Genomic DNA, 18,932 nt, shown 5'->3' with positions numbered 1-18,932 from the left:
CATTATTCATTATTCAAATTGCTTATCTTTTTACATTCTTCATTTTGATGAGCACTTTATATAAAACGTGTTAATGAACAAGTTCAATGTTCAATCCGAACTGACTAAGCCCCCGCCCCTCGGTGCTTATCAGCTCAACCTTTACGACAACCGCAATATTGTTGTCCGACTGGGGGTAGTTATTTATACATGTCTACACTTAGTGGAGCATTTGTTATCGCTGGAGTACCAGATTTTATTTATTTACTGATAACGGGGTCCAGTTAATAGAACATATGCATACATACATAAGAAAATGTTTTATATACAGTGACGATCATATAAATTCGTACTTTTAACAGTTTCAATGAGATTTTTTAGACTCTGTACGCGGCTGCCACGACATCACACTCAACGACGGCGATGTGTTCTATGGAAAATAGAGCACACCTATTAACTGCGTCATATGGCTCATAATAATTTTGAGTTTCTCACTTTCAAGATTTATATGACCTTTATACCACTTCAAGGGTGCGATAAACAGATTAAATATGGATTTCGTACGTAGAAGGGACCAATTGGTTCACAACAATAATAAAGGAGCTCATCTATTACGGTTTATGTTTTTTTTTAATCCATGTCCAAATTAATTAATCCGTAACAAAATTTAATTTATTCGTAATATGTACAAATTTGTTCTTTAATAATACTAATATCTAACGATAACTACCAAAGTATCCTTTATTATAAGCATATGAACACTTACGTTAATCCAAATACTCGGATCATTACCAGAAGACACACACTATATCCAGACAAAACAGCCCAAAAACATTATGATATCGATGTCCAGCTATCGGCAGTGAAAATGTGTTGTCCTCAGAACTGCGCGTGAAATCAACTGTTTCTCTATCACCAATTCTGAAGCAAATCCTTTTCGTTTATATGCAATAGTAAACATCCAGAATATGTTTTTATTTGCGCCTTATCGCCCCAATGTGATTGCCACAAGCTGCGCAGCCGCGGCTCATATTCATTGCATCTGTCGCCTAGAGTTAGCGATACAAAGCTGGGAATCTGCTTCAGTTGCTGCATTTTCTCCAAGCGTTCCTCGTCCACAAAATGCGCGCAATTCAACGCGCATAACCTCCGCAAGTGCGGTATCTTAGACAATACCGTCAGTAAAGTGGCGCCACTTAATTTGTTGTTATCACTCACGTCAAGTAGATCTAAATCACAGGCCTTTTGAAGATTCTCAGTTATTTTGTACATATTCAGATCGCTTAGGTGGCAGCCGCAAAGCCTGACGCGTCGAAACTTCTCGCACGTGCCGCTTTCAAAGAAGGACGTGATATATTCTGCATTCAAGGCCGGCTTGCGTTCGTCTGCAGGTGTGCATTCCTGCATATAGCTCAGATTAAGCTCCTTGAGGCGAGATGCATTTAACTTCGCTAAAAGCTTACGCAAGGAATCACTCGTAAGTTTGTTATAGCTGAAATCAACGGCACTCAATTGGAAGAAAGCCAAATCAAAGTCATACAAATTCGTTAATTTACAATTCGATAGCGACAGTTGTTGCAGCGATTTGGCGGCACTGCTGCTGCAAAATCTTTCCAAAATTCTTAAACTGTCATTGCCCAAAGGATTTTGACTCAAGTTCAGCTCTTCGAGTTCTTCCAGCCCACTTGGCGTTGAGAGCAGAGCCTCAACACCTTCCGCAGTTATAAGGTTGCCTTCCAAATTCAACGTTTTCAGCTGTTTGAGCGTGGGTAACGATTTGGCCAACTGGCGACAGCCCTCGTTTTGTATGAAATTATTTCGTAAATTGATAACTCGCAGATTAGCTTGATGCAGCACTGCCTTGAATATGGGCTCGGTGATTGGCGGCAGGAGCCAAAAATCAGCTAAGCAAATTATATTCGATGTCTGTGTCTGCTCCAATGCGGACAATACTTCACTGTTAACATCTGTAAATAATGTAAGCGTTCACAACTGAATTGCTCAAGTAGTTTGATTTGCTTAAATGCATTGCAGTTGCAACTGGCAATACTTAGCGGATAAAAAATATTTTCCTTGAAATTGTAATCACCTTTCTTTAGCTGGTGACACATTTCTTTGTAACGCTGACCCAGCGGTGAAATCTGCCAGTCCAACACTGTTGCCAAAATCATATTCTGCTCCAGCGCCACATTCAGTGAATCATTCTCTTCGTAAGCAAAACCATCGGCGGTTTTTAAGCGTAAAACTGGCTTCAAACCAACTAAGCTGTGTGGATTTCATATATACATATTATTGTTACTTGTTACCACTTTTGGCGATCTAAGCTACATACTTGTAATAGCGCCTTGCCGCCTCCTCCGCCAGCCAGCGTATGTTAATGTCATTCAGTTTTTTTCGTTCAACGGGCACTAACAACAATTCATTTTCAACTTTAATTTTGAATGAAATCGTTGTTGGAATGACTTGTGTTGCTTGCACTTTAATTGGTGATGATTTTGAGGGCGATATCAGCAAATGTATAGATGTCGTTGTTGAATCGGGCTCATTTGTTGTTGGCAGCACATCAAAGGACTCATCACCGGATCTAGGGCTCTCGCTGCGAAAGCGGCAAAAGCCATTTTCCAGTAATGACGATTGATGCTTGGTCTTATTTCCTCTGACGATTGACAAATTCGAACAACTGCTAACGCTGGACGAACCGGATAAACGTAATTTTCTTGTCTGGCTTTTACGTTGTTGTTTGGTCGTAGCAGTTGCAGCTTCAAGAAGTACTTGAAACGCATCGTCAGGTGCCAGAGCGTCATCTGCACTCCATGTGGAACTCTTTGAATCGCTGTGTATATTTTCTTTAGATGTGGAGGCGATTTCTTTGATTGGTGTGTGGAAACGGCGTTTTTTGCGTTCGGGACCTAAATCATCAACTAGCCAATCGTTATCATCTATTTCATCTTCGGTCAATAATGCACTGCGTCGAGATTTTAGCGAAGTTGAAGAACTCGTTCCGCAGCTTAAGCCCTCAAAGGTATCTACTTCAAATGTGTTTGAACGATTCGGATGTTTCAACTGTGCCATTACTGTTTTGTATTCCATACCAGCAGATTTGTCACGTGGGGACTTTTTTTTCGACTCCTGCAATAAAATGGTGATAAGTGAAATTCTAAACAAGAAACAGAAACATGTGGTGTACCTTTGAATCTTTTTTATTTTCACTTGAACGATTTAGGCTAATACGTTTTCTACCGCTACTATATAATTCCTCCTCCACGAGAGTTGTGTCACCGCAATCCGATTCAGCATCTGTTGCAGACTCAACTTGTGCATTTGTCAAGGGTGCTGCAGATTTCTTACAAATTCCTGTCTTCGAAAGTGTTGCCAGCAGCCTAGACCTAATAACTTCATAATGCGCTTGTTCACCATCGGTTATTGTGGCTGAACGTCGCCATTTATCCAAACCATTCATACAAGTTTCCCCAAAATCTGTTTTAATTGCGGTGTCCGCGCCACGATCTAAAAGCAGTTCCACAACATCGAGAAATCCATTCGAACAGGCATCATAAAGTGGGGTTATTCCATCACAACTTATGCCGCCTTTATCATTAATGGCAACAGCTGCCCCACGATCCAATAGTAACTCTACTATATCCCGAAATCCATGATTGCACGCCTCATGTAAAGGAATCCAACCAGCATGATCGCGCACATTTACCACGTGACCTTGATCAAGCAGTCGGCGTACCAGCTCTATGTTTCCCGCTATGCACGCCTGATGCAACTGGGTTTCGCCTTTATTGTTACGCTTTATTGTAAGAGCGCGTACTCCACGCGTTGCTCGATGCGGCCGTGGTTTTTCTGTCTCATCTAAGTCACTCATATCTGAATCAGTTAGGTCATCAAGACATACATCATCGCCAAGCTCTGGCGTATTTTCCTCATTGACTGTAGCTGTATCCGCCTCTGACTCAGTGTCACTATTTCCTTCGTCGTAAAGTTGTATTTGTATCCCTGCGCATGGAAATAGAAAAATAAAAAATTGAAACAGACTAAATAAAAAATACAACGTGTTGGTGATATTTTCACCTCTCTCTTTTGCTTCCGCCAGCAGTTCATCTGCCAGCATTTGCATTTTGTGTTTTAACATTAATCTCTTCAAACGCACAAACACCACACGTTCTTGTTTAGCTCGCTCTCGTTCGTTAGTGTTTTTCGCCACTTGCTGCTTTGCCTTTTGATAAATATCCTGTATGGTCCAAAACGATTGTCTCTGGCGTTCGCACACTTCGGCGATTGCACAAAGGGTAGAAAATGCCTCTGACGGATTATCTTTATTAAGCTCGTATTCTTTCCACAGATACACCAGCGCCTGGTCATATTCTTTATTGTCTTTGTAAGTCTGATAGAGACTCACATATATTGGTATTAAATTTTTCTCTGGTTCCAGGTTTTTCTCAGCGCAACTTAACATTAGATGGTAGTACTCAATAGCTTTAGAGTAGTTTTGAAGTTGGCAGCACCCATCACCAAGTTTCTCATATAAACTCTTACGTTTTGAATAATCTAAAGAACTCGTTGTGACCAATTCGTCCAAAATTTGACAAATCTTTACGACTAAGAAAGGAAGGAATGAAAAAGAAAAATAGTTTTTAAGACTGAAAAAGATAGATCGCATAAATGCTTACCAACACGTAGTGACTTCTCAATCGCATTTCGATCGTTTTCATCGGGTGTATTTTTTTTATACGCTTTAGTTAATATTTGTTTGGCGCTGGCAAAATCGCCATCTTTAATTAAAATCTCCGACTTCGTAATGAGTGTTTCGCAAATCTTTTTGACCCTGTTCGGCAGACGTTTCGCCACCTCCAATGCTAAATTACAGTAGCGTAAAGCTAATGTCGAGTCATGCTTTTTGTAAAAATATAGCAAACTCATCGAAATGTAGCATAAATGTGTTAATTCAAATAGGTCATGCGATTTACTGATTTTTATAGCTTTTTCTATATACGAAATTGACTCTTCGAATTCTTCCATATGCTCTTTCACAACACCGATGTTAAGATAGCAACGGGCTTGCATATCCAATTGTTCCTGTTTCGATATTTGTCCAGAAAGTCTTAACAAAATAATGGAAATTAGCTTTAGTTAAAGAACGTTGCACCCAAAACTCACTCCTTTATCAAAAGCAAACTCTTAAGGAAAGCACGTTCCGCTTGCCTCAACTGATCCATAGCGGTCGATGCTGCACTTTCTGTGGTGCTTTGTCCATGCAACAAGTGTGCCCGTCCCAATGTAGCGTAAGCGCGCTGCTCTTCCACCTTATTATGGAGTCTTTTGACAATATCTTGAAATTATTGTTCAAATTAATTATTATTTATCTATTATTTAAACACACTTACCCAGATAAAGGTTTATGTGCTCTTTGGCTTGGTCAAATTCACTAAGCAACATAAACATTTCCCCTGTCATTCTGTTCGCTTTCGCCATTTCCAGTTTTTTCCCCAGTTTTGCGTAAATTTCTGCCTCCTGTTGATACTCGCGCACTGCATTTTGATATTTACCCTGCTGATTGTAGAAATCGCCCAAATTGTTGCAACAAACAGCCAATTGTTGATTATTGCCGTCACTTCGCGCCTTCTCCTTCCGCTTGATATATTCTAGCAATGTAATACCTATAAGTACTCAAATTCACAACAAAATATGTTGTTATCATCACTTACTTTTTTCATCCATAAGTCACTGCTTGTACTTCAACTGCATCTATTTATATAAACGACTTTTGCAAAATATTACTTTACTTAATTTGCTAGCATTGCTAGTTTGGCGCAAATTTCGTAAACAATCAGGAATGGTGGTATTTCAGATGTATTTCGACATAATCGATCAGTGTTATTATTATCGATAACAATTAAATTTTTAGTTAAAATTAAGTATAAAAAAACAACTAACAAATTGTTCAAACATATTAACTGAAAACCATTATAACTACATGAATATTAAATATGAAAATATGAAAAAGACAATAAGCTAACACAGACCATCATTGCTTAGTAATTTGCTGTGCGAAATTCCAACAGGGTTAGCAGAAGATTCAAGTGACAGTTCAATTTTGTTATGATTTTTCACACTATAGAAATAGTTTATTTTAAACGAAAAACCGCCAAAGAATTTTCAATTCAATTTAAAATAATTGTAAATATTTTTCAAATCAGTATTGTTTAAAAATGGGAGTAAAAGATCTATGGTCGGTGTTAACGCCTCATGCTGAGAGGAAACCTTTATGTGAATTACGAGGAAAAAAAGTTGCTATCGACCTGGCCGGCTGGATTTGTGAAAGTTTAAATGTGGTCGATTATTTTGTGCACCCCAGACAGCATTTGAAGTAAGCTAATATATATCATTGAGTCTTTATTTTTAAAACCACTGATCTTATATATAAGTTTAGTTATTATTATTTTTTTATTCCCTCCAAAGAAATCTATTCTTTCGGACATGTTATTTGATATGGGAGGATGTGACTCCGGTGTTTATCCTGGAGGGTCAAGCTCCCAAGCTAAAGAGCCAAATAATTTCAAAACGTTCTGAGCAGCAATTCCGTGGTACCAAACCTATGAAAAATAAATTAGAGAAACAGCCAACAGAAGCCAAAGAAAAGGAGAGAGGACGGACAAGATTTAACCATGTATTGAAACAATGCGAAACCTTATTACAGTCAATGGGAATACAATGTTTTCAAGCGCCAGGCGAAGCCGAAGCCTATTGCGCGTTTCTGAACAAAAAAGGGGTATGAAGTAAACGCATATGTTTTTTAGTTTCTCTATTTCCTATATTGTTTTTAGTAGTTAGTTGATGGGGTAATTAGCCAAGATTCAGACTGCTTTGCTTACGGCGCTATACGTGTCTATCGTAATTTTTCTGTGTCTACTCAGGGTGCACAAGCAGCTCAAGGCGGAGCAGTAGATATCTATGACATGCAACAAATACAAGGAAAAATGGGTTCGTGCAAATATTTATATTTCTCATACCAGATTATATTTCATACATAAAATTTATATAACTCATCAGATTTTGGTCAAAACAAAACAATTGTAATGGCACTACTCTGTGGCTGTGATTATTGTCCTGAAGGGATAGGGGGCATTGGGCGTGATGGCGTTTTAAAGTTGTTCAATAAGTACAAAGAACAGGAAATATTGGAAAGGTATAGTAAGTCATTATAATGCGTCTTATACATATATAAAGTTGTATTCTTAGGATAAGATCATGGCGTCAAGAGGACAGTAAATATACCGCTTTAGAAATGCGAGTTGATGATAAATTGATTTGCAACAATTGCGGACACATGGGGCGTACGCAAAGTCATACAAAGAGCGGATGTGGAATTTGCCGTACTAATCGGGGTTGTGATGAAAGTTTGTGGAAGTAAGTACAACCACATTGTTTATTTTCACAATTCACTTCGAAACACTTTCAATTTGCAAAAACTATTTATTCAAAATGTCTTTGATATGAAAACATATATTTTCTAACAGAGAGGAGCGTTTATCTCTGAAAGCAGAACTTTCTTTACGTAAGAAAGCAATGACTGACCCGTCATTTCCATCAGAAGAAATTATTTCTGAATTCCTCAACGAACCTCCCACAATTCCCACTTTAAATTTGACTTGGAGACAGCCAAATATAGTAAAATTTATAAAGCAAATTGGGAAACTGCTGCAATGGGCAGAAATTTATTGCTTTCAGAAGTTCTTACCACTTTTAACGCGTTGGCAAGTAAGAAACATGAAAAAAGGTACAAATTTCGATGCGGTCCATTATATATCAATCAAAGAAATAGTAAAAAAACGAACTGTACGAGGAGTAATCAGCCTGGAAATTATTTGGGAAGATCAGAACGGGTTTTTTAATGGCTTGATACCAAACATTCAGCTGCAGGAATTCGAAAAAGAAAATACGAAAGGTCTTTTTGGACTTTGGAGTACCATAGAACCACTTTATTTGGTTGAAAATGCTTATCCGGAATTGGTTGAAGCTTTTCTGAAATCCAAGGAAAAACCATCAAAAGTAACAAAAGGTCGCCGAAAGGGCAAAGCGCCTTCTAAAGCTATACTAAGTTCGCTTGAAAATTTAACCGACTTAATAAGTGCTACCGAAGAAGTAGCAAAGACCATCAAACCAAAAGCCAGCAAAAAAACGAAATCTACGAACAAAAAAGGTATTCAATTGATTGACAAATTCTTTCAGCAACAACAGATATCTTCTGAACATGGTACTCCTATTAAAAATCAGGATCTGTACAGATTAACACAGTGCTCCACTCCAGTTACGAAAACTTTACCATCCGATTTAGAAAGTGATTGCGATGAGATGGCACATGATATTTCAGATATTGTACGAGGAATCGTGAATGCTCCTGATCGGGTTGTCAAAATTACCTCACATAAAGGGCGACCGTTGCACTATGAACCAGTTACAGAAAATTTAAGCATTTTACTGAATGAGTGGAGCATTAAAGATGATTTGGATTTAATAACTAAAAAAAGAAATTTGTCCATTTGTTCACAAAGTGGTACAAATGGCACTCCCTTACAAAAACGGATGTCACTAGATGACAGCTTCGATGCTTTAGTAAATGCAAAGCGTGACAAAATTCATAGCTTAGCGGAAAAGGCGAAAAGACTAAATTTGTTTACCAACAACACAACAACCTCACCAAAACTGAAGTCTCATGTAGATCGTTTTGTAGAGCAAAATTTTCCACATTGCTTAAATGTAAGCGAGCAGCAGCCAAATAAAATGCATATGAGTGTTTCGTCAGAAAGTGAAGATGCTCAAAATATAAGCTATTTCTTTAATAAAAGTAATATTGAGAATGATGAATTTGAAAAGTTAATGGATTTAAGCATATTAAAAAAACCAACAATGAAATCGATTTGCAACGCTCCAGATGATGTCTTAATTATAAGCGAAAGCAGTGACGACTGTTGATATTTACTTTTATCCGATTTGTACTTATTTATTTGTAATCGAATACGTTTATAATAAACGCAGACAGTGTGTTAATAAAAATAATGTGATTTTGTGCGTTATTGTCAAGTTGGATTAGTCAATATTCGTTATATTATATTCAAATATGCATACGCTGACTCACACTATCTTAAAAAACGCTCTGTGCCACACTTTTAAAAAATTGTTATATGAAAATGCTAACATTTATTTGGTTTATATATTAATATAGTTTTTGCTAATCAGTTTCGCACATTTCATCACTTATACTTTGTATAAATATATATATTTGATATTGATTTGATCAACAAAAATTGATTAATTTAGCTCTTTCGTAAATGAAACACACATCTTCAAGCCATCACCACATGGGTCTGCAAGAAGATCATACATATATATTATAATATTTAATATTCCCATATAAATGTATGAATCCTTGAATTCGTTGTCATAAAATATTATTTCCGTTTATAATCATGCTTGGAATTTCCTTTTCTTATTATGACTTCCGTGACATCCGTATATTATTTTCGTTGTAGCATTTGGTTTCCAGGGAAACACTATACAATATCAATCACAAAGCATTTGTTTTAGTCTTCTATTCAATTGTATGTAGTTTCATTTATATTTTTTGAGTGAATAGCTTTTGTAATTCAACAATATACAAAATAGTGAAAAAATGGATGAGTTATCTGAATACTCCTCAGAAATTCTGGAATTTTTACCAACACAACAGTTGGGGAAGCAATGTAAAGTGGTCGAGGCTTGTGTAAGCACCGACATGGAAGCAAGTTGTCAGGATAAATCTGTGGAAACGACTCTTCATTCACACACAAGCACACAAACAGAACTTTCCACCTCAATGGATAGACATCTAGACGATCAAAAACTTGCGACGTGGTTAAGGAAAATTTATCCCGCTGTTGAGGCACAGCTACTCAAAGGAACTACTCCCTTAAATGACAATGATGAAGGTGTTCAGAACGCTATTACCTCTTTCAGTGAAAATTTGAACATACAATTATATCAGAAGATTACCTTCGGAGGAGCGGAAAATTCACAAGGCATCGCAACATGGTTGTCGGTGCACACAAACAATGCACCCATGCTGGTAGTAAGCACCAAATCACCACATGACAACTGGTGTGATCATTTGCAGCAAACCCTGAAGCTGTTCGTACCCAAACGCATACAAACTGGAAATCTAGTTGCTTACGCTGAATGCAAAAGTGTTCCGCTTAAGGCATGCCTAGGTTCTATGAGTACGAATACATATAATAAGAGCATATTTGCTGGCTCCACTCTGGACGGTGACATACACGTATGGGGCTGTCGATCAAATAATCGAGTTGGAAATAATAATACATGGAATGGAGGGAATTCGGTCAGTTCATATGAAATTGACGAACTCTGCTGTGCATCATCCCTTCATGGTTCTGCTGTGGTGTTGTGCTGGTCAAGCGAAAATCGTCTGCTTAGTTTTCATTCCAATGGTTTTATCATAAGCTGGGCTGTGGGCAAAGAATTGCTAATGGAAAATGAGTGAGCATCCATTTTCTATAATTATTAATATCATATTATAACAATCTTATTGAAGTCATGTCTAACATATTACTCTCCATGTATATTCTCATAGCTTCCAACTAAAAGTGCAACCCAGCGAGATTACAGCGGCCGTTTCTTTGAGTTCCAATACCTTCGTAGTTGGTGTCAAGGATGGCTCGATATATTTGTGCACTATAACCAGTTTCAGTACAATGCGAAAACAAATGGAAATTGTGCCGTTGAAAAAACATTCATTTATGATCTCAACATTAATAAAAACCGTGATCAATGGCTGTCAAACGGTTATAAGTTGTGATTTAAGCGGACAAGTCGTTTACCACAGTATACCACATATAGAAGAGGTGAGAGAGCCACAACTATTTTTATTTTAAGATTATTTCGAACTATCATCTATTAACATACCTAAATATGTACATTTGTATTCAAAGGAAAATCAGGAGGTTACACGAATTCCTTTGCCATTCAAGACTACAATTGCCTGTTCTAAGGATGGACATGTTATATATTCTCCCGGAAGTGATGGCTCTTTGGAGTGCTATAAGTAAACCACAATCACACTTTTTCAATATTTAAATATCCGCATGCACTCACACCCACATACATATTTGATTTCTGATTTTGCAGCATAGTCAGTGGAGTTCATACCGTTGTTGAAGGTGCTTTACGTGGCAAAGGGAATTTCATCGCATGTAGTGATAATGGGTAATTATTGAATTCCAAACATCCAGATTTATTCAGTAAATATTGCTTCCTTTTAGAAACTGGATAATCACTGGGCTTTATGCAGATGACTTCCAAATATTCTATATAGAAAATTAGATGTCGCAAATGAAGAATTCGGCATACATATATGTGTTTATAAATATATATATATTTTTTTTAAAGGAACATCTGAAATTTGCTAGTCCCAATACTGCAATGTGTAAAAAACAACAATAATAAATAATATTATTTTATCATAATTGGAATTTATTGTGTATAATTTTACTATATACATACGAGTTTATAATTATTTCTTCGTTTACCAAACTTATACACAAATATTAGTTGTAATTTTTATGAGTAGCTTCATAACCGCACATTCATCATTCAAGTGTATTGAAAATAAAATGTGTTTTTATAATTTATTTAAAATATAGATACAATATAAAAATTTGCATTCGTTTTCTTCAATACAATTATCAGACATTCAAACATTTAATTCAATTTGTTAACAAATCACAGACATAAAATATTAAACATGTACACACATATTTTTGTTACAATTTCTAAGACCCACTTAGCTCGAGAAGTAATCCTAAAACAATTTATTAAACAAAAATGCCTGTGATCGAAAACGGTGCTAGGAAGACTATATAGGAATTTAATAAAATAAAGAAAAGGTAGTTGTTGCCTGTGAGCTTTGTACATTGCATTTTAAATGTGCCTTATATCAGCGATATTAGTATTTTCTACCTTGCTACAAGAAAGCAAAACGATTTACAAAACAATACAATTATACATGCTCTTTCACGTATATATTTTTTAGTTCCTTTTTCGTAAATAAGAGTGTATGTATGCAAGATTGAATACACAGAGAGTGTATTTGATATATGGTGACATTTTATTGATACATTTAACGCTATATGATCCTAGAATTTCTTACTGTTTACATAAAATCGTCTATATAGTATTATGAAGTTGTTTCCTTTGCAGAATATCAGATCGATAGTAATACATTAAAATTGTAAAGATATAAATTTAACAATTTACATAAAACATATCAAAAATATATATATAAACTTGTATAATGGAAAAAGCGGATACTTAACGCGTACAAATACATGTACATATAATGAAATCATCTAAGCGTTGAAATGTTGAATTTTTCAAATTTGGCACCGCCAAAATATAGTGTTAATACAATTTCCTATCAGCATACGCTTGCAGAGTTTGCAAAAAATAATACAATAAATAATCTTTTGATCATACAAATATATAATAATTAAATACATAATTAGATGTCTGCATGACATGATATATACTAAACGTATGGATAGACTAACAAAAATGATATTGAAAGAAATTCGGCTATTTATATATATTTATGGTACAACAAAGAGTACGCCTAGATGATGAATTGCCAACAGATCACGACGTCCGACGCCAGTTTTGAAAAGAACCTTGTTAAATGATGACTAAATATGTATTACCAATTAATTGAATAAGACAGTATTTGGGTCCTCATTGTCCATTTGCTTGACGTGACGCAAAACATCTTTTTTCGTTATAACACCCAGCAGACGTCTAATAAGATTGCAGATATTGGTTTGCAAAAATGAAACATAGGTCAATTAAATTTTCATTTAGTGGTTAAATTGATATAAAGCTTTAAAACATTTGTAAAAGTGATTTACCCGTTGTGTGTCACGAGCGTTTGTCGTAAGCCCAACTTTCTGAACATATCCACCACAGTTTCCATGGGTGTCTGATCTGTCACCGTTATGGGTGCCATATCAAGTATTTTCTTCAACTTGAGCGGCGGTGGTCCCAAATTTTGTGTTGCGGCTGATGCTGACGTGAATAATACTATTGATGCGCCAGTTATACCCTCAATCAGACGTTTGGCATTTTCTGTAGAAGCACAAATATCCAGCAATCTCTTATTATTATCATTATTTGATAAAAGGATTAACGAAGTTAATTTACCTATAGCCAAATTTAGATCCCTGCGCAGAACGAAACCCACTAAATACTGACTTTCTTTTGACACCACAACTGGATAGCCATTGTGCTCCGTTTCCTTAAGCAACGTCTCGACATCATCAACAGTCATAGAATCTTGTGTAATCACATTGAGCGTTTCATTTCTCCTAGAGATGACAATGAAGATTAATAAATGGATTCTATGAAATACCGATATCAACTTACTTTGGCTGCATTACATCGGCTGCTAGTGTTGTGTGTGCAAATTCTTCTTTACTATCAAGGAATGGATAACCATTAAGAGCTATATGCGCATCATAGATACCCTGTGATAAGGACCAGAGCGTGGAAATCAGCAAATTGTTAACAGAATTATTTGATAATCGTTATCAGCAAATAAACTCACCTGTCTACCGAGAGCATCGCCCACCCATTTGGAGGCCATGGCTGCTGCCATCAAGGGAACTATATAACCAACACCGCCAGTCAATTCGAACATGATTACCACTAATGAGACTGTCATGCGGGTAACACCACCCAAAGTAGCTGCTGCGCCTACCATTGCATACAATCCGGGTGTAATCAGATTTTTACCGTTGACACATTCACCCGTAAAGAGCCATATATTTGGATAGCTGTACGCAAAGCGTTCGACACCTAAACAAAAATATAAATTTCAATGAAGGTTTAATTAAGTTCTCATATCAATGCTTACCAATTCCTACAATACGGCCCATAATGGAACCCATTAAAAGGGAGGGTATAAATAAGCCCGCTGGTACTTTCATTCCAAATGTGAAAACAGCCAAGGCTAGCTTGAACACAAAAGCTAGTAGCAGCAAGATAATGGCATGATATACACCAGGACCCGGTTCCGTTACTTCTATCGAAGACGTGGCCCCATTTGTGATGTTCATACGCTTGTAGTCGCTGAAATAAATTAAATGTTGTTTGTTAAGCCAATTTAACGCAATATATTGAAAAATTTGTTGGTACCTACCATAGTGGATTCGTGCTGTCGCCGGGAGAGCATTGACTAAACAGCAAGTAAATAAGCTCGTTCATATTCATTCGGGTGAATGGATTGGGAAAGCATAAGATACCAGTAACTAGTGTTACCACCAGCACTTCAGCAACGGGATATTGGCCTAACTTACTAAATTTACGATAACGGCACCACCATAAATTTGCTTTGATGAAAATTGTGCCGATTACACCCTGTTATTTTGTGGAGACATTAAACAAGTTATGACGAAACAATTAGGATAAATACTTACCCCCATTATTCCTAAGAAGACGAATGGTATAAGCTCAAAAAATATCCAGGGCTTATTGTATTCGACGAAGAATAAAACCGAATGCTCATTACCAAACGGTGTTAGCGAACGCAAAACGAATGCAGCAATCAATGCGCAAAAGAATGAGCGCCACAGTGTTTTTAATGGAAAATAGTACGAGACCTCCTCCAGTGAGAATAAAACACCACCGATTGGTGCACCGAAAGCCACGGAAACACCGGCTGCTGCAGCTGCGGATAAAATCTCACGTTTCTTAGCTTCGTTGCGGCCATATTTGGGGAACATATGGGAGAATATATTTCCAATACAGCTGGCGATATGTACCATGGGGCCTTCTTTGCCCAATGTTAAACCCGCTGATACAGACAGCATGAGACCAACCGATTTAATTAATAACGTCCATTTTCCCAAATAACCGCGAATAATAAATCCCGAAAGAATTGTCTTGATTTCAGGAATACCAGAGCCACAAGCATATGGAGCGAACATGCGTACTAGAGAAGCACTTAATGCTGCAAACATCAAAGCCCACAAAATGAACCAGAAGTATGAGACAATATAGGCACCGGTCCCACTGCGATCCATGCCCATTATCTCAGGCCATGTTTTCCACTTTAAACAACAAAAACAAAATATATAGTATACACATTATGTACGCGTTATCTCGCAATGTCACACAATTTACCGTTGAACAATTCCCTTCCTCGAAAACGGACTGCTTAGTTGGCCAACAGCATTGCTCGCGATTGAACCAAAAAGCCTGTGGACAAATGCCATGCTTCAAATCGGACATCCAACTAGCGCCAATGTCAATCATGCCAGCTACGAAACCAGCAGCAATGCCAACAAAGAGGACACAAAGCCAACCAGACCACGCGTCATGAGCACCCTGTGAAAATACATTATTTTATTATTTTATTATTTAGAAATAGCAGAAGAGCAATATAGTCAGCAAACCTTCAGCAAATCCCACAATGAATCCTGCCGCTTTTTCACTATATAGCGATGTCGCATGCGATCGCGGGCAATATCACGCTGCCAGTCGATCGTATGAAAATCATCGTATTGCCCAATACCCGGTATGTCGTCGTGTGGATCTACATATTAAAATAATGTAATATTCATATGTAAATACAATTGTCTGTTTGTATGTAGTTTTAAGATATTATAATTTACATTTATATATTTATGTATGTGTATTTTCAATTGCTTACCCGACACACCGTAGAACGCCATTCCACCTTTACCCATGAAAAGAACAAATTTAATAAACGTAAATATTCGTTCGCGCAAAATTATACATGTAGACATATATAGAAGAATAATCAAATAGAAAGGTGAAATGAAAAAGAATATTTCAATTAAATATGTATATGAGTATTCATATGACGCTGCTCTCTTTGTTCAAGTGTCAAATTTTTAAAACACTTCGTTGAATACCAGAACGAATATCACAGCAAGATATTATAACACTTTTAACAATTGCTGCTTGTTATCTGAAATGTGAGATACATTTGCTAGTGATCTTACACATCTAATATCCAAGACTTTCCATAGCATAGGTTCTGTGTGAGCAAATTCGCTTAGCTGACATACTTATCGAGTGGAAGACGTTCATGGTAGTTTTGGTAACAGAAAGCACAGAACACCGAAATAGAGACGTGACTGATTTCATTTCATGGGTTGACATTTTAGACCCTTTAAACACTTTCCGAACCGGATAAGAATTGTTTGGACTAATACTAACACACAGAGTGTTAATTTATCTCTGAGTATAGTTATCTTTTAATTAAATTAATCTGTGTAATATGAAAATAATCAACGTCTGTGCTTCTAAAAAGTGCTAATGAGAATGTAAATTGAATGCGCCAAAAATAAATTAGCATACAAAAAAGCAATATGTTTAGCTGATAACAAATAGTCTAATTGTTGATATTTTGATAATTTACACGGTGGATCAACAATTACTATCTCACACTTGCAGATACGATAAAAAGCAAGCTTTATATAATATATATTTCCTAAACATTAATACGAGACAAAAAATCAGATAGATAAAATGCTAAAACAATAAAAAAATTAACGATTTGAATATACACATACTTAGCTGTATTTATTTCTATACATTTAAGTAAGTAAAAAATTAAGCCAATAATATTACTTCATTTAACTAAAAAATAATACTAATTTATATCCATCTCTTATGTACGTTGAACCACATACAGATATGATAGATGAACATATGTACATATATATATATAGGCAGATGTGTACATAATAGTATCAGCAAATGTAAACATTAACTTTGAATATCGAATACTCACTATCATTTGTATCGCCGAAGGCGCTATGTGTTGGGACATGATGATGGTTTCGCGAGTAGTGATCTCCCTCCATATCTGAGTCTGCCGAAGTGTGGCGTTTGTAATTAAAATTCGACGAATGCCCCGCATCTCCGGGACTTGAATGTGGTGTGATGTCGATCATTTCGTCGTCGTCGTCGTCGGCAACTGTGAGTGTAGTTTTAGCTGATGAGCCGTTACTTTCTTTAGTTAGAGATGATGTAGCCAATGGATGATCCTGAGTACCAGTAATATCTCCTATGGCTCCCGAATGACCATTCGACTAAAATTATATAAGTAATTTGTTATCAATAAACTATTTACACTAACTTTAGTATAAAAATTAAACCAATTTTTTTTTTAATTTATTAGTATATCAGAATTTATATAATAATCCTGGCCACTTAATTAATTGTGCGGAATATTTATGGGCTTTATCATTATTCACTTTTTTCTTGCTAGGTTTAAAGAATTCTAATTTTAATGTATGGTGCCAATTTTGACACAAAATTTAGGAATTTTTAGAACTTATTTGCCACGTCACGAAAAAAAATTCTTATAAATACTTCTGGTAAATCGGAAAATGAATAACGATAGAAAATCGACTGTAAGAAAAATAACCTCCCTAATACACATTTGTTGGTCTACAGTCTGAATTAATGTCACTTTTGCAGAGTAAACAAATTTATTAGGAAAGGTAATTTGTAATAATTGTATTTTCTTTTAATTGTTTTATTAAGCTCCAACAATGATAATTTTTTTTTGGGGGGATTTTGTTGTACTCCCTCTTAAATACGCAATCATGCACTAATATCACTTACAGTAGGCGTATAACTCATACCTTTTTCAATACCGACTGATAGGCCGTAATGTAACTATTCCCTTCAGCTGCAATCTCCCTGCTGCCTTTCAAAGGAAATTTTTCCATAACGATTTTACTTATGCTTTCAATTCAATTCCACTAGAAAAAACATTAAATACTGCTAGTTACATACGCATATCCTTAATTGAAAAGTGTACAGTACATATTAATAAAATAAACATCGGTTTTTGGATATATTTTTGATAACAAAAATTGACCACATTCCACTATAAGACACAATTGTAAAATATTTTTAATTGAACCTGGTTTAAAGATTCTCAAACAAAGAAAACTTTATTCCAAATACCAACTCGAATGACCACTATGTTTTGCACTACTGCACTCATTTACAACACATTTCACATGAATATGGCGTATGTCCTTAGCAAACCTCAATTTTAGTAAATAAGTTAAAAACACGTACTCATCTCAATAAATTTAATTATTGCGCAAACTTCAGCAAAAAACACTAAATATATTTTGAGAAAATGGAAAATTTTCTTTGCACTCACACACGATCAAAACGAACGAAAAAACCTAATGACGTCCTAAAACTTGTAATGCTCAGAGTTGCTTCAGTCTCGAACAAAATATATTCGTTTGAATTAAAAACTGCGTACAATTGGCCAATTGGCGCCCGCGCAAATTGTATTGTATCAGATTTGTTGCAAAAATGAAAATGATATTGGCTTTTATTCAGTTTCTCAGCATTTGATTTGATTGTGATATAATTATCACGTTAAATTATTTCTGTGTACTACTCTTTCACAAACACTGATCAAATGCAACCCTAAAGTATAAAACATATCTGAGTTATTTTGAAAATCAGCTGATGCTTAAGGCGATAATACACTATTCCTTCCTTCGAACCGGTTCGGAAGTTTATTTAAATAATTATACACCCATACATAAACGTACTACGTTTTCATGTGTATGTATGTCATTGAGTTTGTTCTTCAGATTTCTCAAATATATTAATTATTATTTTTGTACATATATGCGTATATTAATCCACACGTATTTATTGTATGTTTGATAGTTAAGAGCTGACGGATGTAAATGACGACTGGGCCGAACCGTTACGTAAGTATATGTTGATTTTATTTGAAATTTCAGGAAGTTCCTAATATCTGGAAATGGGATTGGACCCTGGTTCCTTAAACCGCAACAATATATGTACTTTATTATATTTAATATATGTTA

General features: G+C 35.9%; 4 protein-coding genes and 1 long non-coding RNA gene across 9 annotated transcripts; 3 read left to right on the top strand and 2 right to left on the bottom strand.

The window, feature by feature from the left end:
• Positions 1-104: 104 nt before the first annotated feature.
• Positions 105-6,028, bottom strand: LOC105211004 (tonsoku-like protein). Of its 2 annotated transcripts, XM_054229763.1 has the most exons (10): positions 6,009-6,028; positions 5,691-5,785; positions 5,370-5,627; positions 5,143-5,314; positions 4,656-5,086; positions 4,057-4,584; positions 3,167-3,981; positions 2,312-3,108; positions 2,069-2,244; positions 105-1,946 (listed from the first exon to the last, which is right to left on the bottom strand). In XM_054229763.1, the coding sequence occupies exons 2-10, from the start codon at positions 5,701-5,703 to the stop codon at positions 892-894; spliced, it is 4,245 nt and encodes a 1,414-aa protein (XP_054085738.1). In that variant the 5' UTR covers positions 5,704-5,785; positions 6,009-6,028; the 3' UTR covers positions 105-891. The 2 variants fall into 2 exon arrangements, with proteins under 2 accessions (XP_054085738.1, XP_011180541.1); XM_011182239.3 differs by lacking the exon at positions 6,009-6,028 and having other exon boundaries at positions 5,691-5,845.
• A 45-nt stretch (positions 6,029-6,073) lies between these two features.
• Gen (flap endonuclease GEN) lies at positions 6,074-9,042 on the top strand. The gene is made up of 6 exons (XM_011182234.3): positions 6,074-6,352; positions 6,445-6,754; positions 6,813-6,966; positions 7,036-7,171; positions 7,225-7,392; positions 7,503-9,042. Exons 1-6 carry the CDS (start codon positions 6,195-6,197, stop codon positions 8,956-8,958), a joined length of 2,382 nt encoding a protein of 793 aa, XP_011180536.1. The 5' UTR covers positions 6,074-6,194; the 3' UTR covers positions 8,959-9,042.
• Positions 9,043-9,529: 487 nt separating this feature from the next.
• LOC105211001 (uncharacterized) lies at positions 9,530-12,754 on the top strand. The gene is made up of 5 exons (XM_011182232.3): positions 9,530-10,518; positions 10,613-10,883; positions 10,971-11,083; positions 11,167-11,244; positions 11,301-12,754. Exons 1-5 carry the CDS (start codon positions 9,656-9,658, stop codon positions 11,359-11,361), a joined length of 1,386 nt encoding a protein of 461 aa, XP_011180534.1. The 5' UTR covers positions 9,530-9,655; the 3' UTR covers positions 11,362-12,754.
• LOC105210989 (H(+)/Cl(-) exchange transporter 5) lies at positions 12,091-18,383 on the bottom strand. 4 transcript variants are annotated; one of them, XM_029040108.2, is made up of 14 exons: positions 18,242-18,383; positions 17,709-17,828; positions 16,850-17,150; positions 15,740-15,766; positions 15,483-15,622; positions 15,211-15,414; positions 14,505-15,137; positions 14,228-14,445; positions 13,943-14,157; positions 13,634-13,884; positions 13,453-13,553; positions 13,231-13,394; positions 12,939-13,155; positions 12,091-12,828 (listed from the first exon to the last, which is right to left on the bottom strand). In XM_029040108.2, exons 2-14 carry the CDS (start codon positions 17,793-17,795, stop codon positions 12,738-12,740), a joined length of 2,649 nt encoding a protein of 882 aa, XP_028895941.1. In that variant the 5' UTR covers positions 17,796-17,828; positions 18,242-18,383; the 3' UTR covers positions 12,091-12,737. The 4 variants fall into 4 exon arrangements, with proteins under 4 accessions (XP_028895941.1, XP_011180519.1, XP_011180528.1 ...); XM_011182217.3 differs by having other exon boundaries at positions 18,154-18,312; XM_011182226.3 differs by lacking the exon at positions 15,740-15,766 and having other exon boundaries at positions 18,154-18,312.
• On the top strand, positions 15,643-17,036 carry LOC128921631 (uncharacterized). The gene is made up of 2 exons (XR_008471060.1): positions 15,643-16,656; positions 16,751-17,036. It is a non-coding gene; the product is annotated as an uncharacterized LOC128921631 (long non-coding RNA).
• Positions 18,384-18,932: the final 549 nt, after the last annotated feature.

This window comes from Zeugodacus cucurbitae, chromosome 4 (genome assembly GCF_028554725.1).
Source record: "Zeugodacus cucurbitae isolate PBARC_wt_2022May chromosome 4, idZeuCucr1.2, whole genome shotgun sequence".
NCBI lineage: Eukaryota > Metazoa > Arthropoda > Insecta > Diptera > Tephritidae > Zeugodacus > Zeugodacus cucurbitae.
The sequence above is the reverse complement of the archived record's forward strand: the minus strand, read 5'-3'. Positions and strand labels throughout refer to the sequence as shown.

What these genes read in the sequence shown, in the direction of transcription:
- LOC105211001 (XM_011182232.3), top strand. Translation starts at nt 9,656, where the DNA reads ATGGATGAGTTATCTGAATACTCCTCAGAAATTCTGGAATTTTTACCA. An exon ending in GTATACCACATATAGAAGAG is followed by an intron (nt 10,884 to 10,970) that starts GTGAGAGAGCCA and finishes TTGTATTCAAAG; the next exon opens with GAAAATCAGGAGGTTACACG. An exon ending in GGCTCTTTGGAGTGCTATAA is followed by an intron (nt 11,084 to 11,166) that starts GTAAACCACAAT and finishes CTGATTTTGCAG; the next exon opens with CATAGTCAGTGGAGTTCATA.
- LOC105211004 (XM_054229763.1), bottom strand. An exon ending in TGAGAAGTCACTACGTGTTG is followed by an intron (nt 4,585 to 4,655) that starts GTAAGCATTTAT and finishes TTCCTTTCTTAG; the next exon opens with TCGTAAAGATTTGTCAAATT. An exon ending in AAAATAAAAAAGATTCAAAG is followed by an intron (nt 3,109 to 3,166) that starts GTACACCACATG and finishes ATTTTATTGCAG; the next exon opens with GAGTCGAAAAAAAAGTCCCC.
- Gen (XM_011182234.3), top strand. Translation starts at nt 6,195, where the DNA reads ATGGGAGTAAAAGATCTATGGTCGGTGTTAACGCCTCATGCTGAGAGG. An exon ending in GAACAGGAAATATTGGAAAG is followed by an intron (nt 7,172 to 7,224) that starts GTATAGTAAGTC and finishes TTGTATTCTTAG; the next exon opens with GATAAGATCATGGCGTCAAG. An exon ending in TGTGATGAAAGTTTGTGGAA is followed by an intron (nt 7,393 to 7,502) that starts GTAAGTACAACC and finishes ATTTTCTAACAG; the next exon opens with AGAGGAGCGTTTATCTCTGA.
- LOC105210989 (XM_029040108.2), bottom strand. Translation starts at nt 17,795, where the DNA reads ATGGAAAAATTTCCTTTGAAAGGCAGCAGGGAGATTGCAGCTGAAGGG. An exon ending in GGCGTTCTACGGTGTGTCGG is followed by an intron (nt 15,623 to 15,739) that starts GTAAGCAATTGA and finishes TTTAATATGTAG; the next exon opens with ATCCACACGACGACATACCG. An exon ending in AGGAAGGGAATTGTTCAACG is followed by an intron (nt 15,138 to 15,210) that starts GTAAATTGTGTG and finishes TGTTGTTTAAAG; the next exon opens with TGGAAAACATGGCCTGAGAT.